This window comes from Plectropomus leopardus, chromosome 17 (assembly GCF_026936395.1).
Source record: "Plectropomus leopardus strain MGB_pleo_1.0 chromosome 17, ASM2693639v1, whole genome shotgun sequence".
Taxonomy (NCBI): domain Eukaryota; kingdom Metazoa; phylum Chordata; class Actinopteri; order Perciformes; family Serranidae; genus Plectropomus; species Plectropomus leopardus.
Window position 1 is genome coordinate 10,570,001 of NC_142192.1, and position 18,038 is coordinate 10,588,038.

The 18,038-nt window shown below is 40.2% G+C and overlaps 1 protein-coding gene across 3 annotated transcripts in view; it reads right to left on the reverse strand.

Moving 5' to 3' along the window:
• The window catches only part of dtnbp1b (dystrobrevin binding protein 1b), a 43,673-nt gene that overhangs the window by 1,352 nt on the left and 24,283 nt on the right, over window positions 1-18,038 (reverse strand). Inside the window, exons 1-4 of one of the 3 annotated variants that reach the window (XM_042506588.2) lie at window positions 13,223-13,577; window positions 6,738-6,905; window positions 2,824-2,958; window positions 1-1,233 (exon numbers count right to left, since the gene is read on the reverse strand). The exon at window positions 1-1,233 is cut by the window's left edge and continues 1,352 nt beyond it. In XM_042506588.2, coding sequence (XP_042362522.1) covers window positions 893-1,233; window positions 2,824-2,958; window positions 6,738-6,905; window positions 13,223-13,274 — 696 coding nt within the window. In that variant the 5' untranslated portion in view covers window positions 13,275-13,577 and the 3' untranslated portion in view covers window positions 1-892. Of the gene's footprint in view, window positions 1,234-2,823; window positions 2,968-6,737; window positions 6,906-13,222; window positions 13,578-18,038 lie in introns of those variants that run through there. The other 2 variants (XM_088090514.1, XM_042506587.2) reach the window with 2 other exon arrangements.

The window sequence follows — 18,038 nt, forward strand, 5'->3', positions numbered from 1 at the left end:
TATGTCGTAGAAAAACCAACGTTAAACTCTTTTAAGCTTGTGTTAACCACAGACTTTACTTAAGGCTTCAAAGCAAAAAACTATTTTTTTTAAAAAAACTTTGAGACAAGGAAACTTGGAGCGCTAAAATGTTAATTTATTTCTGGGTTTAGGACTCATTACAGGGGCACTCTATTACACATGGATTTGTCAAAAGCTGGGCAGATCTAATAAAGAATTTTATTTTCCAATCACTGCATGACAACATGCAGTTCAAAGGAGACTAACGTTGAGCAATTAAAAAAAATCACTCTTCTACTGACTTCACTGATGTGGCTTTCAGTTAGTTCTAAAAATAGAATGCCACAACCCTGACAATGGTGGTACAAAACATCATCATTTATATTCTGCAAAAGTTTCACAAGTCTCCAACACATATATTAATGCTTAACAGTTACAGTTTAGTAGTTATGTTAGCATGTAACATGAAAACAAAGAAGTGCAATAAGGGCACATGGATGTTTTTTTGTTTGTTTGTGTATACTTATCAGTGACGGGCCTCTCCTGGTCTCAACATGCACAAACACAGAAACAGAATATTGTAGCATTCTCTGAACAGTTCTAAACTATTTATGTGCATGTTCAGCCATTCAGTGCTTTTATGCTAAAGGGAACTCAAATTCATTCAAGGGATTCAATTAGAATTGAGGACTCACATCAGTGGTCTGTTAAGGCAAGGTCATGTGGCAGTTAGTGCAACCTCAGTGTCTTTTCCTCTGTATGACAGTTTGAGAATGAAGCCAATATCGTTATATATCTATATATAGATATATATAGATATATATCTATATCTATATATCAGTTTAAATTTCGCAGTTCTGTGTGTTTGTGTTTAGATCCAGTCCGTGTGTCCTCAAATCTTCGACCTGCTCACCTCACTGTCTTTGCTGGTCTGATCCTCCTGACCCACCCCATCCACCAATGCTGTATCCGGGTGCACCTCCTCTTCATCCAGGGTCACCACCACGGGGGGCTTTCTCCTCCTTCCTCCTCCTCCCTCTGATCCTCCAACACCTCCGCCTCCAGCTTGCTCAGTCTCCTCATCCTCGTCATCTTCATCCTCATCCCCGGCCTCTGTGTCCTGGCTGGCTGAGTCGGTGCAGGTGGATGACAGAGAAGAAAGCTTGTGGCGTAGCTCAGCCTGGGTGGGAACCTGGAGACTGATCTCAGTGGTGAAGGACTCAACATCTGGACCTGTGACAAAGAGGAGTCACACTTTGTTTTTAAAAGAAAAAGTCACATAACAGGATAGGTTGGGAGAGGAAGTGATGCTGCAGTGGTATACTCCTCTCCTCAATGGGGAATTCAACCCTTTTCTCTAAAACAATACAAAAAAACCTTGACAATTCCATCATAGTCTTAATTATCTGTTTTTTTTAGACCAACAAGAGCTACATAATAAGAATGGCCTGATTGTTGGGGATAAGAAAATGTCATGGTGGGCTTGTAAACTAGTGGTAAAAAAAAAAGAAATTAACTCTTAAATTTAAAATTAACTTTTTCCGAGCTTAAGATGGAAATAGCTAAGGAGTGAGTCATCTGGCTTCCCTCTCATCTCTGTTGAGACTGCGTATGAGCAGTACCTATTGGGTGCTCACAAGAAAATGGCAGCAGGTAAAGACAAAATTTATAAGCTGAAGCGCAAGCGTGCATTTAAATTACCCTGAAAACAGGAGCTTAATTGGGTGGAACTGGGTGGCAATTTGCCACAAATTTGACAGCAAAAACTATCATAAACTGAGTTGCTTTTATTTGATAACCACTAATATATAGGGCTGTCAAATGATTCATTTCTTTAATTGTGATGAATCACAGAAGCGCTATAGTAAATCAGAATTAATCACATTTTTAATCACGTTTTCAATTCCAGTTTCCAGTCTTAAAGTCCATATTGATGAGGTGAAGCAATTCTAACCAGTTAGTCTTGATTAAGAATCAAATAACAGCAAAAATTTGAATGGGAAAAGCATAAAGTGAGCATGTCTGTAAAGAGGAGACTTATGGCTACCCCTAGAACACATTTTCATTTAAATATCTTGCTCTAACTTGTCTAACTTTGGAGCATTATTGAGTCCCTTTCCTAAGAATCTAGCATGGCATCATGTCTTCTAGTTTCATATGACACCAGCATCGTGACTCTATTTTCAAAACTTAGCACAGTATAGCCTCAAAGATTGGAATGTCAGACAGCGATTTACACAAAAAATTGATAAATAAATAAATAACACCTTATTTACGGAAATTAATCACATCGCGATTAACACATTAACACTGGCTTTGTACAAGGTCAAGTAAAACTTGACTTTCGGCAAGGAAATTTCTACCTTACATGACTGACTTAGCAAGTGAAGTAAAACAAACTCTGCCAACAGCTGCAAATAGACGGAGGGTACTGTTCTAATTGTTGGAATTACTTAATAGGATTTGTTTAAATTTGCTAGGATTTGGCCAAACTAAATTGCCTCCAGACATATAAACTGTAGCAGAGAGGTTCTTGCATCAAATTATTCTTAGGAGAAGACTGAGCTGTCAGCTTGATGCTGTAGGTTGTTCACTGCGGCAGGAGTTTTTCCAAGCAGATGTGGACAGATGGTGTTGGTGCATCGTGTCCAAACGCTGCTCCTGTCAATCTTATGAGTCACATATTTCTGCTTCAGCATATTCTTTGATATGGATAAGCTGTAGAAAGTTATTTAACTTCAGTAGTTAGGTGTTGTGCATGTTTTTTTGGTTAAAATACATTTAGCTTAGGTACATATATTTCATGTGTGTTTGGCCACCGACCTGCGACAGGCGAGGCGGCGCTGTTGTCCTCTCCCCCAGAGTGCAGAAACACATCTAGGGCTTCGTGGTCGGACATGTCCATCAGATCCATCTGCTCCAACATGTCCACGTTCACCTCCATGGACGACATGCTTCCTATTGGCTCTGGACACGAATGAAACAGCAAAGATATTAGCCACGTATGTCATTAAAGAGGGCAGCAGCAAGGGGCTGAGTCCAGGAAGACGAGCACTTTGGGTTATTAGTTCTAAAATTTGCAAAGCAGAAGCAAATGGGCACATTCAAGCTGGATGGGATTTGAAATGGGTAAGCTTGCGTATATAGGACATTTTGTTTACCTTATGATCCAAAGCATTACCACAAATAATGGATTGCCAGGTGTCATTGTATGCAGGAAGCTGTACATGAAGGCGACAGGCAACACCTACAACATCATTAAATGGTAGCATCACATTTTTTGAAGTTTGTCTTAAAGCTGGGGTAGGCAGGTTTATTCTGATATCATTAGGCTAAAATCTGTCAATAACCTTTCAAGTGCACTAAGAGAAGAGCAGACTTCTGCGCCTTTTCTGAGCTCTATTTTCAAGCTTCAGGGCCCTGATACACCAAGCCGACAGTCGGCCATTGGTCAGTGTCACATCATCTGTGAGCATCCGTCACCCCAGTGTTTGCGGTGGGCCCTGGATCGTTGGCCCTCGTCAGCCCTTCACAGCTTTTTTTTTTTTTCTGGCCAATTTAGCATTTTAAATTGGTCTTTGTGAATGATATCTCTCAGATTGGCAGGTCAGCTCAGTGTACAAGAAAAGAAACAGAAATTAAAACGAGAAAAGCAAACAAATGACTAGAGTGGAGAGAGCATGAGATTGTAACAAACTTGTTAGGTCTTGTATTAGGCCTGAGTATGTTTTTAACCAATGAGCTCCTTATCAGGAACAGTTTGTCATTGTTTGTGTTATTGTTTGCTAGCGCATGGTAAATATGCTTTGTTCTTTCAATACTGTGTTGTGTTGTTCATGTGCTAACTGGCTAACTAGCATCTTGAATCCATCTTAACAATGTTACGGTTTCCCTTTTTGAATGATGAATACAGACGACCACACAGGTGCAGAACATTTGTGCTAGTTGTTTTTATCTTTGTAGTCTTTGCGGCCCTCATCACCACCAGTTGTTTGATGTCAGTTTGGTGTGTCTGGGCCTTTAGAAGATCTAGCCCATGACAGGTGACTTTGGCTAATCACAGGTCATTTTAGGGAGAGGGCATTTCTAATTTCTAATGAATATTCTACAAATGTAGGTGCACATCCTTTAAGACAGTGAGAGCCTGACTAAATAGTAGGAAAATCATTCATAAAAAGTTGCTATTCCAGCACTGGTAACATCTGCTTCCACTGCAGGGCAACCCAAAGACAAAAGACAAACTTATCAGAAAAAGGGTCTGTAAGAGACTCCTGATATTGGCATGTTTTGTTTTGTTCATTGCCAAAGTGTTTCAGAGATGGAGAGAAATCCTGCTAATAATAAATTAACCTTCTGCAAACTTTATAGCCAAAGGCTCACATCTGCAGGTAATTCAAGTTTAAGTTCAAGTAACTAACGTTAGCTAGAGCTTTGAATCATAGCATGTCATTTCAAATGGCCGAACAGGCACGGACCTTCAGTTAGTGGCTGTAGGAATTCAGATTCAGCTAGCACAAACCCCAATGCTGGGGGTCTGATTCCAGACAACCCTGACTGGCCACCAGCCAGCTTTGACACCTAGCATTTGGGTTTGGCTGAAATCAAGTTGCTACAGTTGCTGACTGAAGGTCTAGCTATATGTTCTATATTAATGTGGCTGATCAAGCATTAAAAACTGGCAAAATAGCTTGTGGTTTAAAACAGGTTAGTGGAGATTCTCAGTCATCCAGGTTATGGTAGTCCTAGGTGTGGTTTCAAAGGCAACTGGACTCACTTTAGTTTATTGGTTTTACTCAAGTATACAACAGAATCACTGGAAACTCCTCTTACACCCCAACTAATACGCTAACTATTACAGTCCTGGATTCACTGCCTTGCAGGGGTACAAATTCCCTAGTTGACCATCATGATGTGCTGCATGCGTCACAAACAGCCAGTCAGTGCACTGTTGGGATGAAAAGGGGTGGGGGGGGGGCAGAGTTTCGAGCACAAGAGGAAGAAGGGAGATGATTGGTCGGCGCATAGCAGTGAGAGAAGAAGCCATTGGCTACCGTACCTCAAGGAAATGAGGAGAGCAGAGGAGGGTGGCACAAAGAGGGAGAGCAGAAGAAAGAGACACATCTTAGAGGAACAAGGGTCTAATGCTCACTAATAACTTCTCAGTACACAGCCTCCTCTCATGTGCAGTTCTATATCTAGCCTGTCAGCTATGCAATTACCACCACATAGCAGCTATTCAGCCTCGTAAAACATAGTGTGCACAATGTTGATTCCGTTTCCACCCCCAAATGGAGCTGTCTTTCCAGCACATGAACAAAAATCAACACACATACACACTTGAACCAACACTATGGCTATGTTGTGAAAGTCTCGGTCCAGAAAGTACTGCATTGAGAACATAGTTTCCATGTGACTGCTTCTAACATGTTCTTTTAGCCCTACTGTGACCTTGCCTAAAAGGTTCTCCTGCTGAGAAGGATTTTTTTTTGCCTGCAGTGAAACTGCAGAGGGTATATATATATATGTGTGTGTGTGTGTGTGTGTGTGTGTGTGTGTGTGTGTGTGTGTGTGCGCGAGTGTGTATAAGACCCTTGAGACTAGCTTTTGATGGCTCAGTGGCTTGACATCCGCAGTCCTTTCTCTCTTTTTCTTTAATATCTCCTCTCAGTTTATTCTCTGTGTCTCTACACTGGCGCCGCCCTGCTGTAGGGCTTTGTAGCTGCATGAAGGATAATGACTTGTAGTGTGCTGTGTTATTCAGCTTGCGTACCATAGCCTTATTTACAGATGTATTCCGACAGAATTATAATGCGAGCCTCCCCTGTAACTAATTACAAATATTCTTATAGCAATTATAACTGGCTGATTTGGTCTGCTGTGGATTTTTGCGGCCCACACTCTTGCCTTTGTACCGTAAATTAAACATCTCCTCTGTCTTTTTTACCATGAATGAATGTTGGCGACAAAAGATTCTGACTATGAGCTAATGAGCTGTAAAAATTTCACACACTGCACCTCAAACATGGCCTAGGTGATTGTTTTTGTTGTGGAGATTATGAAAAACACTGCACTGATAGAAAAAACAAAAATCTGCTTTGAGTGACAGTGAAGATATAAGTTTGTCCCCCTCCTTAAGTCTCTTTCCTTTCGCTTCATCTCTCCTCCTTCCTTACTGCTCCACAATCCTCTCTAATAAGCCATTTCCAGAGGATTAAGGGAGCAGGATAGATGAGCTGAAGAAGAAGAAAAATCACATTACAAACTCTGGGCCAGCAGAGTCCAATACATCTTTCAGTGCAGGGTGCATATCTCATGCAGTCCCTCATTTCAGCACATCCTTTGGGTATTTTAGCAGAGGCGTTTGGCAGTAATACATGGGGTAAACTGCAGCAGGATTCTATTACAATCCCTATGGCGCGGTGGCATTTTTCAAAGTAATGGCTCTACTTGTGTGTTTAGCGACAGGCACTCAGAGTGCGGAGCCTCGCTGCAGAAAGCTATTATGGCTCAATCTTGTGATATGCAGCTGAAGTGTGAAGGTTTCAGCTGATGGTATCAGGACTGTGGAATTAATTCATTTGAATGCTGGATGGCTTTGCATTCACCCTTGGATAAGTAACAGACACCACAACCTAAACCGAAACATTTTTCTTTTTCCCTCGACAGGCCCCAGACCGAAAGCAATGTTGAATTTCAAGCTTCATGACTATAGCATCTGAGGACTTCTGACACCTCACCTCTCCGCTCAGCGATCTGCAGATAGCCAGTGGACAGGTACTGCTCCATGTCTTGCTGGAAGGCCTCCTCAAAGAACTTCTGCCTTTCTTTCAGCTTGACCTGTGGGGCTGGGGCCCCTCCCTGGTCTGCCCCAGGGACTCTCTGTGCGTGCTCCGCCTCTAGCTCCACTAGGAAAAATAGAAAAGACATCTTTAAAGTTTTTGGATAGGGTTAGGTGCTGGACATGTGACATGAAAACATGGAAAACTGAAAGCACGTAAAGAGAGAAAGCAACCACCAAAAATGAACAATTCTTAGAAACAATAGATACATAGTTATGTCTAAAATATGTCTCAAACCTGAATAACAGAAAAATCTGATCAACTCTTGGCTCAAGGTCTACCTGCTGTTCACTACATTTCATGGAAATCTATTCACCCCCTAGCCCTCCATCTGTTTCACAATAGATGATATGGTAACAGATATGGTAGCCTTTTTGTCATATTTCACAGATTTACAGGCCCTGCTGGACTAAGGGCTGGTTTTGTGAGATTTTGTTAAGTGTATGTGTCTTTTAACTGTAAATTAGCTAGATACAGGTGTGTGGATGTAGGTGTGCTTGGACTCATGTCTTTTGTTTAGTTTTGTCTCTGCCCTTTTTGTTTTATCTTTTTTTTTCCTATTTTTTTTTACTTTTTTCTTTATGTGTTAAACCCCAAATGCATTCCTCTTTTCTTTGTATATGACAGTTTAAATTTTCAACTACACATTTATTATTTTACTCTGTAATATTCTCAATAAAATAAATCAATCAATAAATAAAATAAATTAAAAAATCACATAATAAATAAATAAAGAAATTAAACCTATTCGCAGTTGGAATAGAAATCGGAAATAATTTCCAATAGATTGGAAATTAAGGAGTGCTATGGCAGATAGAAAGCAGCTAATCTTTACTGAAGCAGAACGGTCTAGCGCTTTAGTTGTCCACAGCATTCACATATTCTGCGATTTATCCGACCCTCAGTGACTCAATTCTCTGCTTCCTGTGGCGTGCACAAGAGGGACCACATTTACTAAAGTCTTATGCGAAACGCCCTCTGCTGCAAGCTTTTCAGTAAACCAAGACTCATCTCTTGCTGTCTGTATCCTCAGTAAAAAACTCAAAACTCATACAAGTTATTCCATCATCTAAGACAGTCCAAAATTATTAGAAAATGTGAACAACTCTCCCAAAATCAAAAACTAGAATGCTAAAACTTTAAGTGTGTTGCAATCAAGAACAAATTCTGGAACTGCTCCATGGACAATAGATTTCGGGTTGCACTGATAGATGTATCTCTCCTATATAACATGCAATTCTTTTTGCAAACACTTCTGCAAAACACCCATTGGTAGCATAATAATATAATAATAATAATATATATCATAAAAATAATGATTTTACAGCTCCCCCTGGCCTTACTCCAAGGCATTTACTGGATTTTTATTTGTCCAAGCACGACTCTGGGGCAGACTGTGATTGGCCTGGACATTGAACTTTGGCCCAGTCCTGGCAGTATAAGATGTATGAGTGGACAGAGGGAGGAGCAGATTTAAGAGATGTGGTGATAGAATGAAAGACCCTGCAGATAGAGAAAGTCTGTGTGTGTGTGTGTGTGTGTGTGTGTGTGTGTGTGTGTGTGTGTGTGTGTGTGTGTGTGTGTGTGTGTGTGTGTTTGAGCATGGCTACAGCTTGAAGTCTCAGAAGGACTGTCTCTTTAGCTCACTGTCTCCCCCTGATAGATGGCAACATTATATAAGACCATGTGCTGACACTAATAACTGTGGCAAGAACCACACCACAGCATATGAAATGTCTGATGTGTCCGGAATCGAGGGACGTGCACAGGTACTTGCTAAAGCTGCCTGAGTCCCAGCTCATTGACTTGGCTGCCCCCTCTTGAAAAGAGAAAACAGTTTTATTCTTGCTTTTAATTATTTAAAGATGCATTTATGTGATATAAAATGGGTCTACACATAAAACTAGGCTGTCTATGCAGTAGAAATTGGTGCTACGGGACCAAGGAAAACAGAGGAAAAGGACGCTTTTGCTCAAGAGGTAGGAAACCTACAACCTACAACTGCCAAAATGCAATGTGCCGTATCAGACCGCTGAACGCTTCCACTGGTGGGTGACACAATGTGGACTGGTCCGTGTGAGACAACGGCAGCTGGCTGAATCTGGTACTACAGTTAAACGGTATCTAAATACATATTTCTGAAAACATCTGAAGTGAGAAATAGGCAAGGCAGTAACGGAATCTTGGTTTGTATTTAATCAGCGCTGCTTAGTCTTACAGTTTGATCTCAGTTTTTACTGCCTCTAATTTCACTGTGCAGGAAGCAGTAGGGCGTCCACTTCCTGTTCATAATCTCTCACTATTACAGCTGAACAGGGTGTTAAAATATGTAGATAGAGAAATGGGCAGTGTATTGATATAATCTTGATTTATATTCAGTCAGCTCTGCCTAGTTCTACTGTTTGGTCAGACATCAGTCTGACTTTTAGAGAGAGAGGAGCGGGTAAGTCTCTTGATCCAGCTCCAGCAAGCAATTCGAAAAATGCATAAGTAAGTCTGCGTTCAAGCCACAGCCCAGAAGCCAGCTAAACTTTGCCAGATTACATATTTTACGTTTTGCCATGAGGGGAGGCGGGATATCTTGGCAGTGGTTAGATGGAGGAAAGTTTACTGCAGTTCACCTAGACATACTACCTAAAAAAAATCGGTTAGAAAAAAGGTTAAAAATCGGCAAATTATTTCTTTAAGTTTGACCATATTGTGCAAAAAAGCCCATCATCTGACACTGGTGTTGCTGTAGGGTATAGAGTCTTTTTAGGTTGGTTAAAAAAAAAATTCAAATTATCATTAATGGTATAACCAATGAGATGCCCAGGGAATAAAAACTTTGCGTGCTTCGGACCAATGCACAACTTCTCACATATTCATCACGTCACGCAATATTGCCTTATATTATGCTATCAAACAAACTAATCATAGCTAGCTAGCTGGCTATGATATAGGCAGAATATGTTAGAGGGAGACAGAGTTGAGGGAGGTAGCTAAGGGAAGCATAACTTTGCAGAGCTGTATTCAGCCCCTCTTTCAGGCTAAAGCAACAGACCCTGAAAATGTCTGTGCACGTCCCTGCCAGTATCTTTTATCTTGGGTCAATATGGACAAAAGAGCATCCAATTAGGGAAATAATGAGCTTAAAAAGATGCCAATTTGAATCGACTTCTGTTCATTTTCTCTACTAGACATCAACTGCCCTTAATAGAAATCAAGCCTGTTGCCTGTAGTTTTTCTAAATTTCACTTCAGATTCTCTGATTGAATCCTCCACTGACAACACTTTGGTTATTATAATGGAAGTAGAAGTACTGTTTAGGTATTGCATTTTCTTGCTTGATAATAAAACAATGTTGAAAGCCTGACAGCATCCTACAGCTCAACAAAAAACAGTGACATGTCAGTATACAACCAGTGATGGTGACAAAGGTTAGTGTTTGGTCAGTTGTCTGGTGCGATTTGAACATTACCTCCTTATGACTATTTGCATTTCCATCCCAGGTCATACTGACCTGTCTATCTTACACAGCTCTGCACCAGTCTCTGCCTCTTCTCTGTGTTCACCAACCCCCCAAAATCAATACACTGCTTCAGGAGTGCTAACTGAACTGCAAGATCAGAGTGGGCACCCACACACAGATATGATAAAACAGGCTAAGCCTGTAGGGGTTCATAGTACATGGACACACACACACACAGATGGGAACAATGAGGTCCCACCAGAGCTCCCTCATGATGAACACCACACTGCAGCCCTCAGAGACTTGGAAAATAAAAGCTCCCTGTCTGTGTCATTCCTCACTCAGTGTCCAATTTATCTCCTTTATCTGACTACCAGTCCGCTCCCTCATCATTCCCTCCTGACTCTGTCCTACCGTCTCTGTTGGCTGCTGTGTGTGTGTGTACGTGAGTGTGGATGTCTTGTAGAGACTGCTCTATTAGATTAGGGGCCTCTGGGAAGCTTTGTTCGGATTGTCGAGCATTGTGTGGGGTTAGTAACAGAGGGTAGAGGCAGAGCGAGGGAGAGAGAGGGCAGTGTGTTTAGTTATAATTAGGGTTTGCGGACAGACAGCATTAATGACAGAGCTAGATCCTGTCTTTTTATCTCTCCAACTCTCTAATCGAATTCTCCCTCCATTATTAGTCCGAGCTGTCATTTATTTAGACCATGTACCTACTGACTGAGTGCACATCTGTCTGTCTGCTAGTCTTAATGTCTAAATCTGTCCTTCCTTTGTCCATCAAATCTACATATAATCAGTTTTGACAGTTGGAGATGCCACATACTTTTCAAATTATACTTCCAAAATATAAAAAATATGAACAAAAAAAATAAAAAAATTTCCCAAATGCCACATTATTATAAAACCACAAAGCTTCTTAACCTAAGTAAGACATTAAGTATAAAAAGTGGTGGTTTATGTCAGTATTCCCTTCAAACACTAAGATGAATGCCATTTTCTACCTTTAATTATGAGCTTTTTTTTTTACCTGTCCTGGCTTCTTTGGAACATATAACCACCTGTCATATACATTTCTCTTTTCATGCCACATGTTTTCTTCCTAATCTCTCCTTCCTCCCCCTCCCTTGTCCCGGTCTTTTCTTCACTATCATCTACATGACAACCATATCCTTCTATGCATGTTACTGTAGCTACTGGGACTATTTTTAGCCCTCGCTCATATTTAGCCCTCAGGATTAAATTCGCACTGATGACTTTAGTGTAGGAGCACAAGTCATTAAGTCAGACAAATTCTATGCTTATGGGCTGTGCCGCACACAGCAGTTGAACAGGCATACCTTCAGATTCATGTGAATGCATGCATGTAGAGGTTTAAAAGCACCATTCAAAAACAAATGGTCAAACAGCCTCACAAAACAGTCTATTACGCACTTATGGGACATGTATCAAGCTGTGTATCAAGAATCTGGCAATATAATATAATCATGATACAGGGGTTACAATTCAATACAATTGCCGGTGTCTCCACTGGCCACCTTTTGGCAAAAATAATTGAAGGCTGACATTAATGTTGTTGAGAGGCTGTGGCATGCTCTTATTTTATGCTAACATGTATATAGTTTTATTGTGTGGAAGTACATAATTGTAGGCATCCATCGATACCAACCATGGCATGCTAGCTTGTCATAAAGGGGAATAAATAACACTCCAAAGAGGCAGAATTTACCATTTTCAAAGGGGTCCCTTGAACTTTAACCTCAAGATATCTGAATGAAAATGGGTTCTGTGGGGACCCACAGTCTCCCCTAAACTTGAGAAAGCTTGTTCCCAGTAAATGTTTTACTCCTCACAATCAATGTACTCCTTTAAATTAAAGCTGCACCGTGAAAAGAAATCACTAATTTTCTTAACTTTAAATAGGTAGAGTCTGAGCTGCCTTGTTGACTGAATTTGAGAGAACAGGTTGAGGTCATTTTGGAATGATTCAATTTGTCTTCTAAAATTCAACTTAAAAATTTAAGGCAGCCTGGACACTACCTTTTTTAACTTAAAACACTGTATTGTTTTGTTTTGTTTTTCTTTTTTGACAGCATATTTGTCTTTTTAAGACAAAGGACAACCAGCCTGAGAAACTCTGTATCACGTGCAAATGCATAACTTTAAAACAGAATTGATTTGGAACTCAAAATGTTAACAGTGCTGTAAATACTGAATGTACATCAAATAATCAGAACTTCGACTGTGAAACAAGAAGCCACAGTATAATCAGTATGTAATTTCCTCAACAATCATATTGACATAGTTTTCATCTAGCCTATGTACATCAGCAGCATAAGCAAGTTAAAATCAGTTATGGCTTTTGGTTTTGGTGTGCCACCCCAAGATTTTCAGTGGCCTCATCTGGCCACCCATATGAATAATTTTGGGGGGCACCACTGCTTACAGAAATGGCTATTTTGCAGCACCACATAGTAATGTAATCTACAACAAGATACTTAAGAATATGTAGCATACAGCGTACAGTGGTGTACACAATATCCCCAGCAATTCATATGTACAACGGTGAATGATGAGCATTCACACAGAGGTACACATCTGGTGATGATTCATAGGAGATAAAGCAATTGTTTTATCGTAATCCCAGGAGATGATGTCAAATGAAATGAGATCATTTCATTCAATTACAAAGACAAATGTTTTGGCACTCATTTTGAATAGCTGCTACAATCTAAAACAGAACCACCTCTCCCGAAATGAACACAAAGAGAAATTTCCTTCCTGAGAAGAAGACAAAATCAACGCCTGAATGAGGTCACAAAGTCTCTAGCAATGAATTTCCTGTAACAGTTTTACTTTCAAACTGAAAAGAGATACTCTCAAATGAAAATGCTTTACAAAAACAAATTATCTGAAAACTCTGATGTACTACCTGAGTTTCTGCTCGCTGTGTTACTTGCTGCATCTGTTCCCACAATCATCATGCAGGCCAAAAAAAATAAAAATAAAAAGCGATACTGTCCCCTCACAGGCTGTTTCTTTTGCTTGGAAGCTCAGCAAGCAACAGTATACAGCATGTACTCGCAAAGTGCTGTCTGCTCTTCTTCTCACCTCTCCTCTGCGTGACCCAAAACCCAAGGGAAATAAAATAAAAGAAATAACATTAAATAATCTCGTTCTGCTTGTTCAGGTGGCTATTTGTGCAAATGGATCGATATGAAATGAGACTTTTAATGAAATTACTCTCATGTCTGTTTTCAGCTGTAGACAAACGTCTGGTGTGTGCTCTACAAATGCAGGAAGCAGAAGCCACAGGAAAAAGGCTGGTGGTGTCAGGGTGTGTATGTGTCAGCATGCATGCGTGTGTTTGCTTGCTTACATGGATGTGTGGGTGATAATGCATCTGTGGTTGCATTTTTTTCACATACCCACTTCATATTTTTATATGCATTGTGTTCAGAAGTGTGTGTGCGTGTGTTTGTGTCTGCGGCAGAGCTGTGAATGCTCTTTTATACGTCATGTGAATGTGTGTGCCTATAGAGAAGCACAGCTCTGGCTTTGCCCTTTATTTGCACCTATTGTATAAATGGAGAAGCAGCTAAGGACCACAGCTGAAAAGTAGACAGGAAACAAGCCATTAAGGGCAATTCAAATCTTTATGATTCGACTTGAGTTCTAGATTCGTCTAAATGGACTCATTTTCCACAGAGCAAAAAATACAAATCTTAGGTTTAAGTATTCATCATACAAGCTTGGTCAACACATCTCTTTTTTTTTTTTTTTTTTTTACACAGGAAATGCTGATTTAGGCTCACTTGCAACAGGAACTAATTTTATTTCATTGAGAACATTTGTGTCTCCTTTTCAACAGAGGTTGTGAAGCACTAATCTTAATTAGAGCGCTTTCAGAATTTTGTTTAGCAAGATTTCTTAGGTATAAAGAATATTGAGTTAAAGCACTGACAGGCTCCATTTAAATGACCGTAAATAACAAGCAGCACTAACAGCCTCCTTTGAAATGGAAATATATCTCTTTAGGAGTCATCAACAGCCAATTCAAGTCACCGCTGAGCTGGTCCACAGTCATTTACACTTTGTAGTGTACTTCACATATCAGGTGCTGCTGGAGGCTGTGCCAGTGGAGAGAAGGTTATGTTTGAAGCCTTGGTGCACAAAGCAATGGATGGATGGATGAAAGTGTCAGTGGCCAGTTTGGCTTTAATGCCTGCTAAAGGCCTGGGACTACAGCCAGCTTTTGTGTCCCTGTGTGTGCAGACAGAATTAGACATGTAATGGTTCTCTCTGAGGCTTTTTGTGTGTGTGGGCGAGAATGACAGAGGGGTACACAGAAGCCCCCTTTACACTGCCTGTTCCAGAGTTGTCTCACCCTTAAGCTGACAAAGGAAGTAATAACAGTGATGATGCGTGTCTGCGTAAAAGGAAGAGCTGGCCAGATGGGATAATGGGTGGAATGGGTGTGATATTTTAAAGACTTGTTATGCATGCGACCTACCAAATTCTGCAAATTAAGAAAACAATGACAACATGGTCTTGGAGCTCCTTACCCTCCGAGCAAAGGAAAAGCTGAGCCGCCATACAACTGAGATGGTAAATGATTGTTATTGCCACGTTACACCACTGTTATTGTTTATGAAGTGCTGCCAATGCGTATGTTATATGTCACACTAGAGGCTGACGCTGTTGTGTTAAACATCACGCCTCTTTTTCTTCCATGATGCAGGCATGCTGTCTAAATTGATAATGTTCTAATAATAGGGTGTGTGCAACATGTCTTGCGTTCAATGTATGTGCAATATTTTGCATGTGCAATTTGGATTATGTGCAAATTATAAGGATAATCTGGTACAGCTAGTGCTGTTTAGTTTATATGTGGTTTGTTTTATTGTGTCTGCAAAGACATTTATGGGCACAGCATCTGAGTCCAAGACAAAGTTCTCTAAAGGGACAAAAATATATATCGTACTGTATCCTATTGTAACGTAATCACACACTGGAGCAGCATGCTGCCAATGTTGATTGCCTCTGTGTAAAAATGCAAATTCAGGGGACTTTATATAGCCCTATAGGTCTATACAGCCCTATAGCACACCCTCCACATAAAAAGGACTAGAGAGATGGAAAGAGGAATGGAAAGTAGGATCCAGGATGTGTAGAGTGTGATGTTTTCATTTATTCTCAGAGAAAGAGATGACCAAGGCCACAGGGCATGACCTTCAAAGCTGAAGAGATCACAAAATTTTGAAACACTGAAACGTTGCACACTTATGTGATGTCAAGAGCTGTGTCGCCTTTAATCGACTTGCTGCATTTATTTAAAAAACTGTGGCATTTTTCAAGCATGAATAACACTCTGATATTACTCACGAGCTCCAATTATCTTTTTTTCCCCCCTATTTTGATTAACGCTCAAACAATCCATCCACGATCTCATTATAGTTGTTTCATACACTTTACATCACACTGACTCACCAAACAGATCAAACGTTCAATATCTGATATAAAATCCGCCTTGTTCTACCCATCACTTTAAATTAGCTGTCTGGTCTCAGATGGATTTGTTTCCGTTTGCTTATAAAAGGCCTAATATTTCATTCCGAGACAGCAGCACAGTCTGAAGACCAAGAGGCAGGCCTGACAGTGGAGACAGCCACTGCTTCTTCTTCTTAAGCCCTGCTCACTCAGCCGTGGTATTTTTAGATTCTGTCCGCCTCGCTTTATCTCTCAAGTGCTCAGGTTTCCGCCAAAGGCAGCCCCCGTGCTGTAAATAACACACACAATGACTTCTTTTTCTCTGTCGCACGCACACACCCATCAGAGTTACTTGCATGTTAAGTGACAAAATGTGCATGATACCAAAACTGTGTTTTCCAGAGGGACTGGATTAACTTACTGTGAGTGCAAATGAAACGTACTTACGCATGCACAGGTGACGAGGGGAAATTACACAAAATAACAGAGAGGGAGTGAGTCATTATTGTAGTTAAAGTGTGATTTACCAGTGTATGAACCCTCCAGGCATTAGCTGTATACTGGAGTACTTACTTGTAATTATTTTGATTGGCTGCAGATAGTCTAAAGTAAACGTGCAAATAGCTGCTCAAACACACACACACACACACACACACACACACACACACACACACACACACCCTGCTGGCCTTAGAGTGCCTACACACTTATCATCAAACGATGGTCCTCACGCTCTGTGGCTCACTAACACACACACGTACACACACCACATTTACAGTTCATCTCCCTCCACATACACCCAGCAGTCTCTACTGTCCCTGTTTCACGGTCTATCTCTTCTTTCCTGTCGATAACAACTGTCTGTTGTCGCTCTGGCTGTTGAAAAGCACCGGCAGCTTCATGAGGTTTCTGTCCAGTCTTTGTAAGCTGTAAAATATCTGCTGCTGAGTTCATGCGCTCTCACAATCAATCACGGATGCCTGTGAAGTTGGAAAAGTATGTTTGGTCTTTTGTGTTTCATTAAAAAAATAATGTGATGACTTCTTAATCAACATTTAGATCAAGAAAGACAAAATCGTTTAAGGTATACTATGCAGGATTGTACGTTACTGTTTGCAAACACACTGGCCAATGGAAGGGGAAGTAAAAGCCAACCCCAGTTTTAATCTGATTTGGCATTTCGCCTCACGTATTTGCATTATGGTCTGGTGCCTGACCTCACCTGAGCACTGTGGGAGTAGACACAAAAGTTTAGATCTTTAGTTTGAACATGCCAAATTAAATGGGAGGATAAAATAATAATAAGAAGAAAAACACCAAAAAAAAAACCATATTCAGCAAACAACGGAAGTATTTCATACCCGAAAAAGAGTAGGGGGAAGTGATGATCAAATACTTCCCCCTTTTTTATCAATTTTATTTAAAAAAAAAAAAAAAACAGCTTCATTTTAAATATGAATATTCACAGTTTATGCTTCACTATTCACCATGTTTTAGTCTTTGCAGAAAAATACACTTCTAGTGGGTCACAAGTGTTAACTGAGAGAATTTACTTCTGTATGAGTCTATACATTGTTTTACAGGAAAATCCTGCTTCAAATATCAAAGTTACCGTATGTATTAGCTGCCTTCCACATTTCCAGCACATTTAAAATCTAATTTCATGTCTCCGACAACCTTCCAGCATTTTAGTGTTATTGTTATACTTTGTAGTATAAGTTGGTTTTCTAAAGAACTCTTGCCTTAGGGATCCAAGACTGAAACTGCGACTACAATTCTTCCCCTCTTTTTTGGATGCGATGACATTTACAAGAACAAAACTTTTACAGTGGCTTTCTTCAATATTGAAAAAAGATGTTATCTGAAAATGTTTCACAGTAGCTACAAGCTTTCTTTAAACGCTGTGAGGGTCCAAGGACAGAGGGATGTCGTATGCTGTAAAGCCCTCTGCGGCAAATTGTGATTGTGGTATTGGGCTTTAGAAATAAAATTAATTGGAATTAACTGTCTTATAAATTGGATTAAAATAAGAAATCTACGTGAAATGCACATTAAAACTAAAATCATGTGTGAATTAAATGAGGCAATTAAGTGAGGGCACAAAGAGACAAAGAAAAGACAGAGGAGCATGGCTGCCATCCTGTTCTCACTGAGGTAAAAGTGGTTGATTTAGAATATGTGTAGCTGTTGTGACACGTCGACATTCTCACCATGTACATATTACTGTTGCTTTTGCAATTGTTTGTCAGTTATGCTGA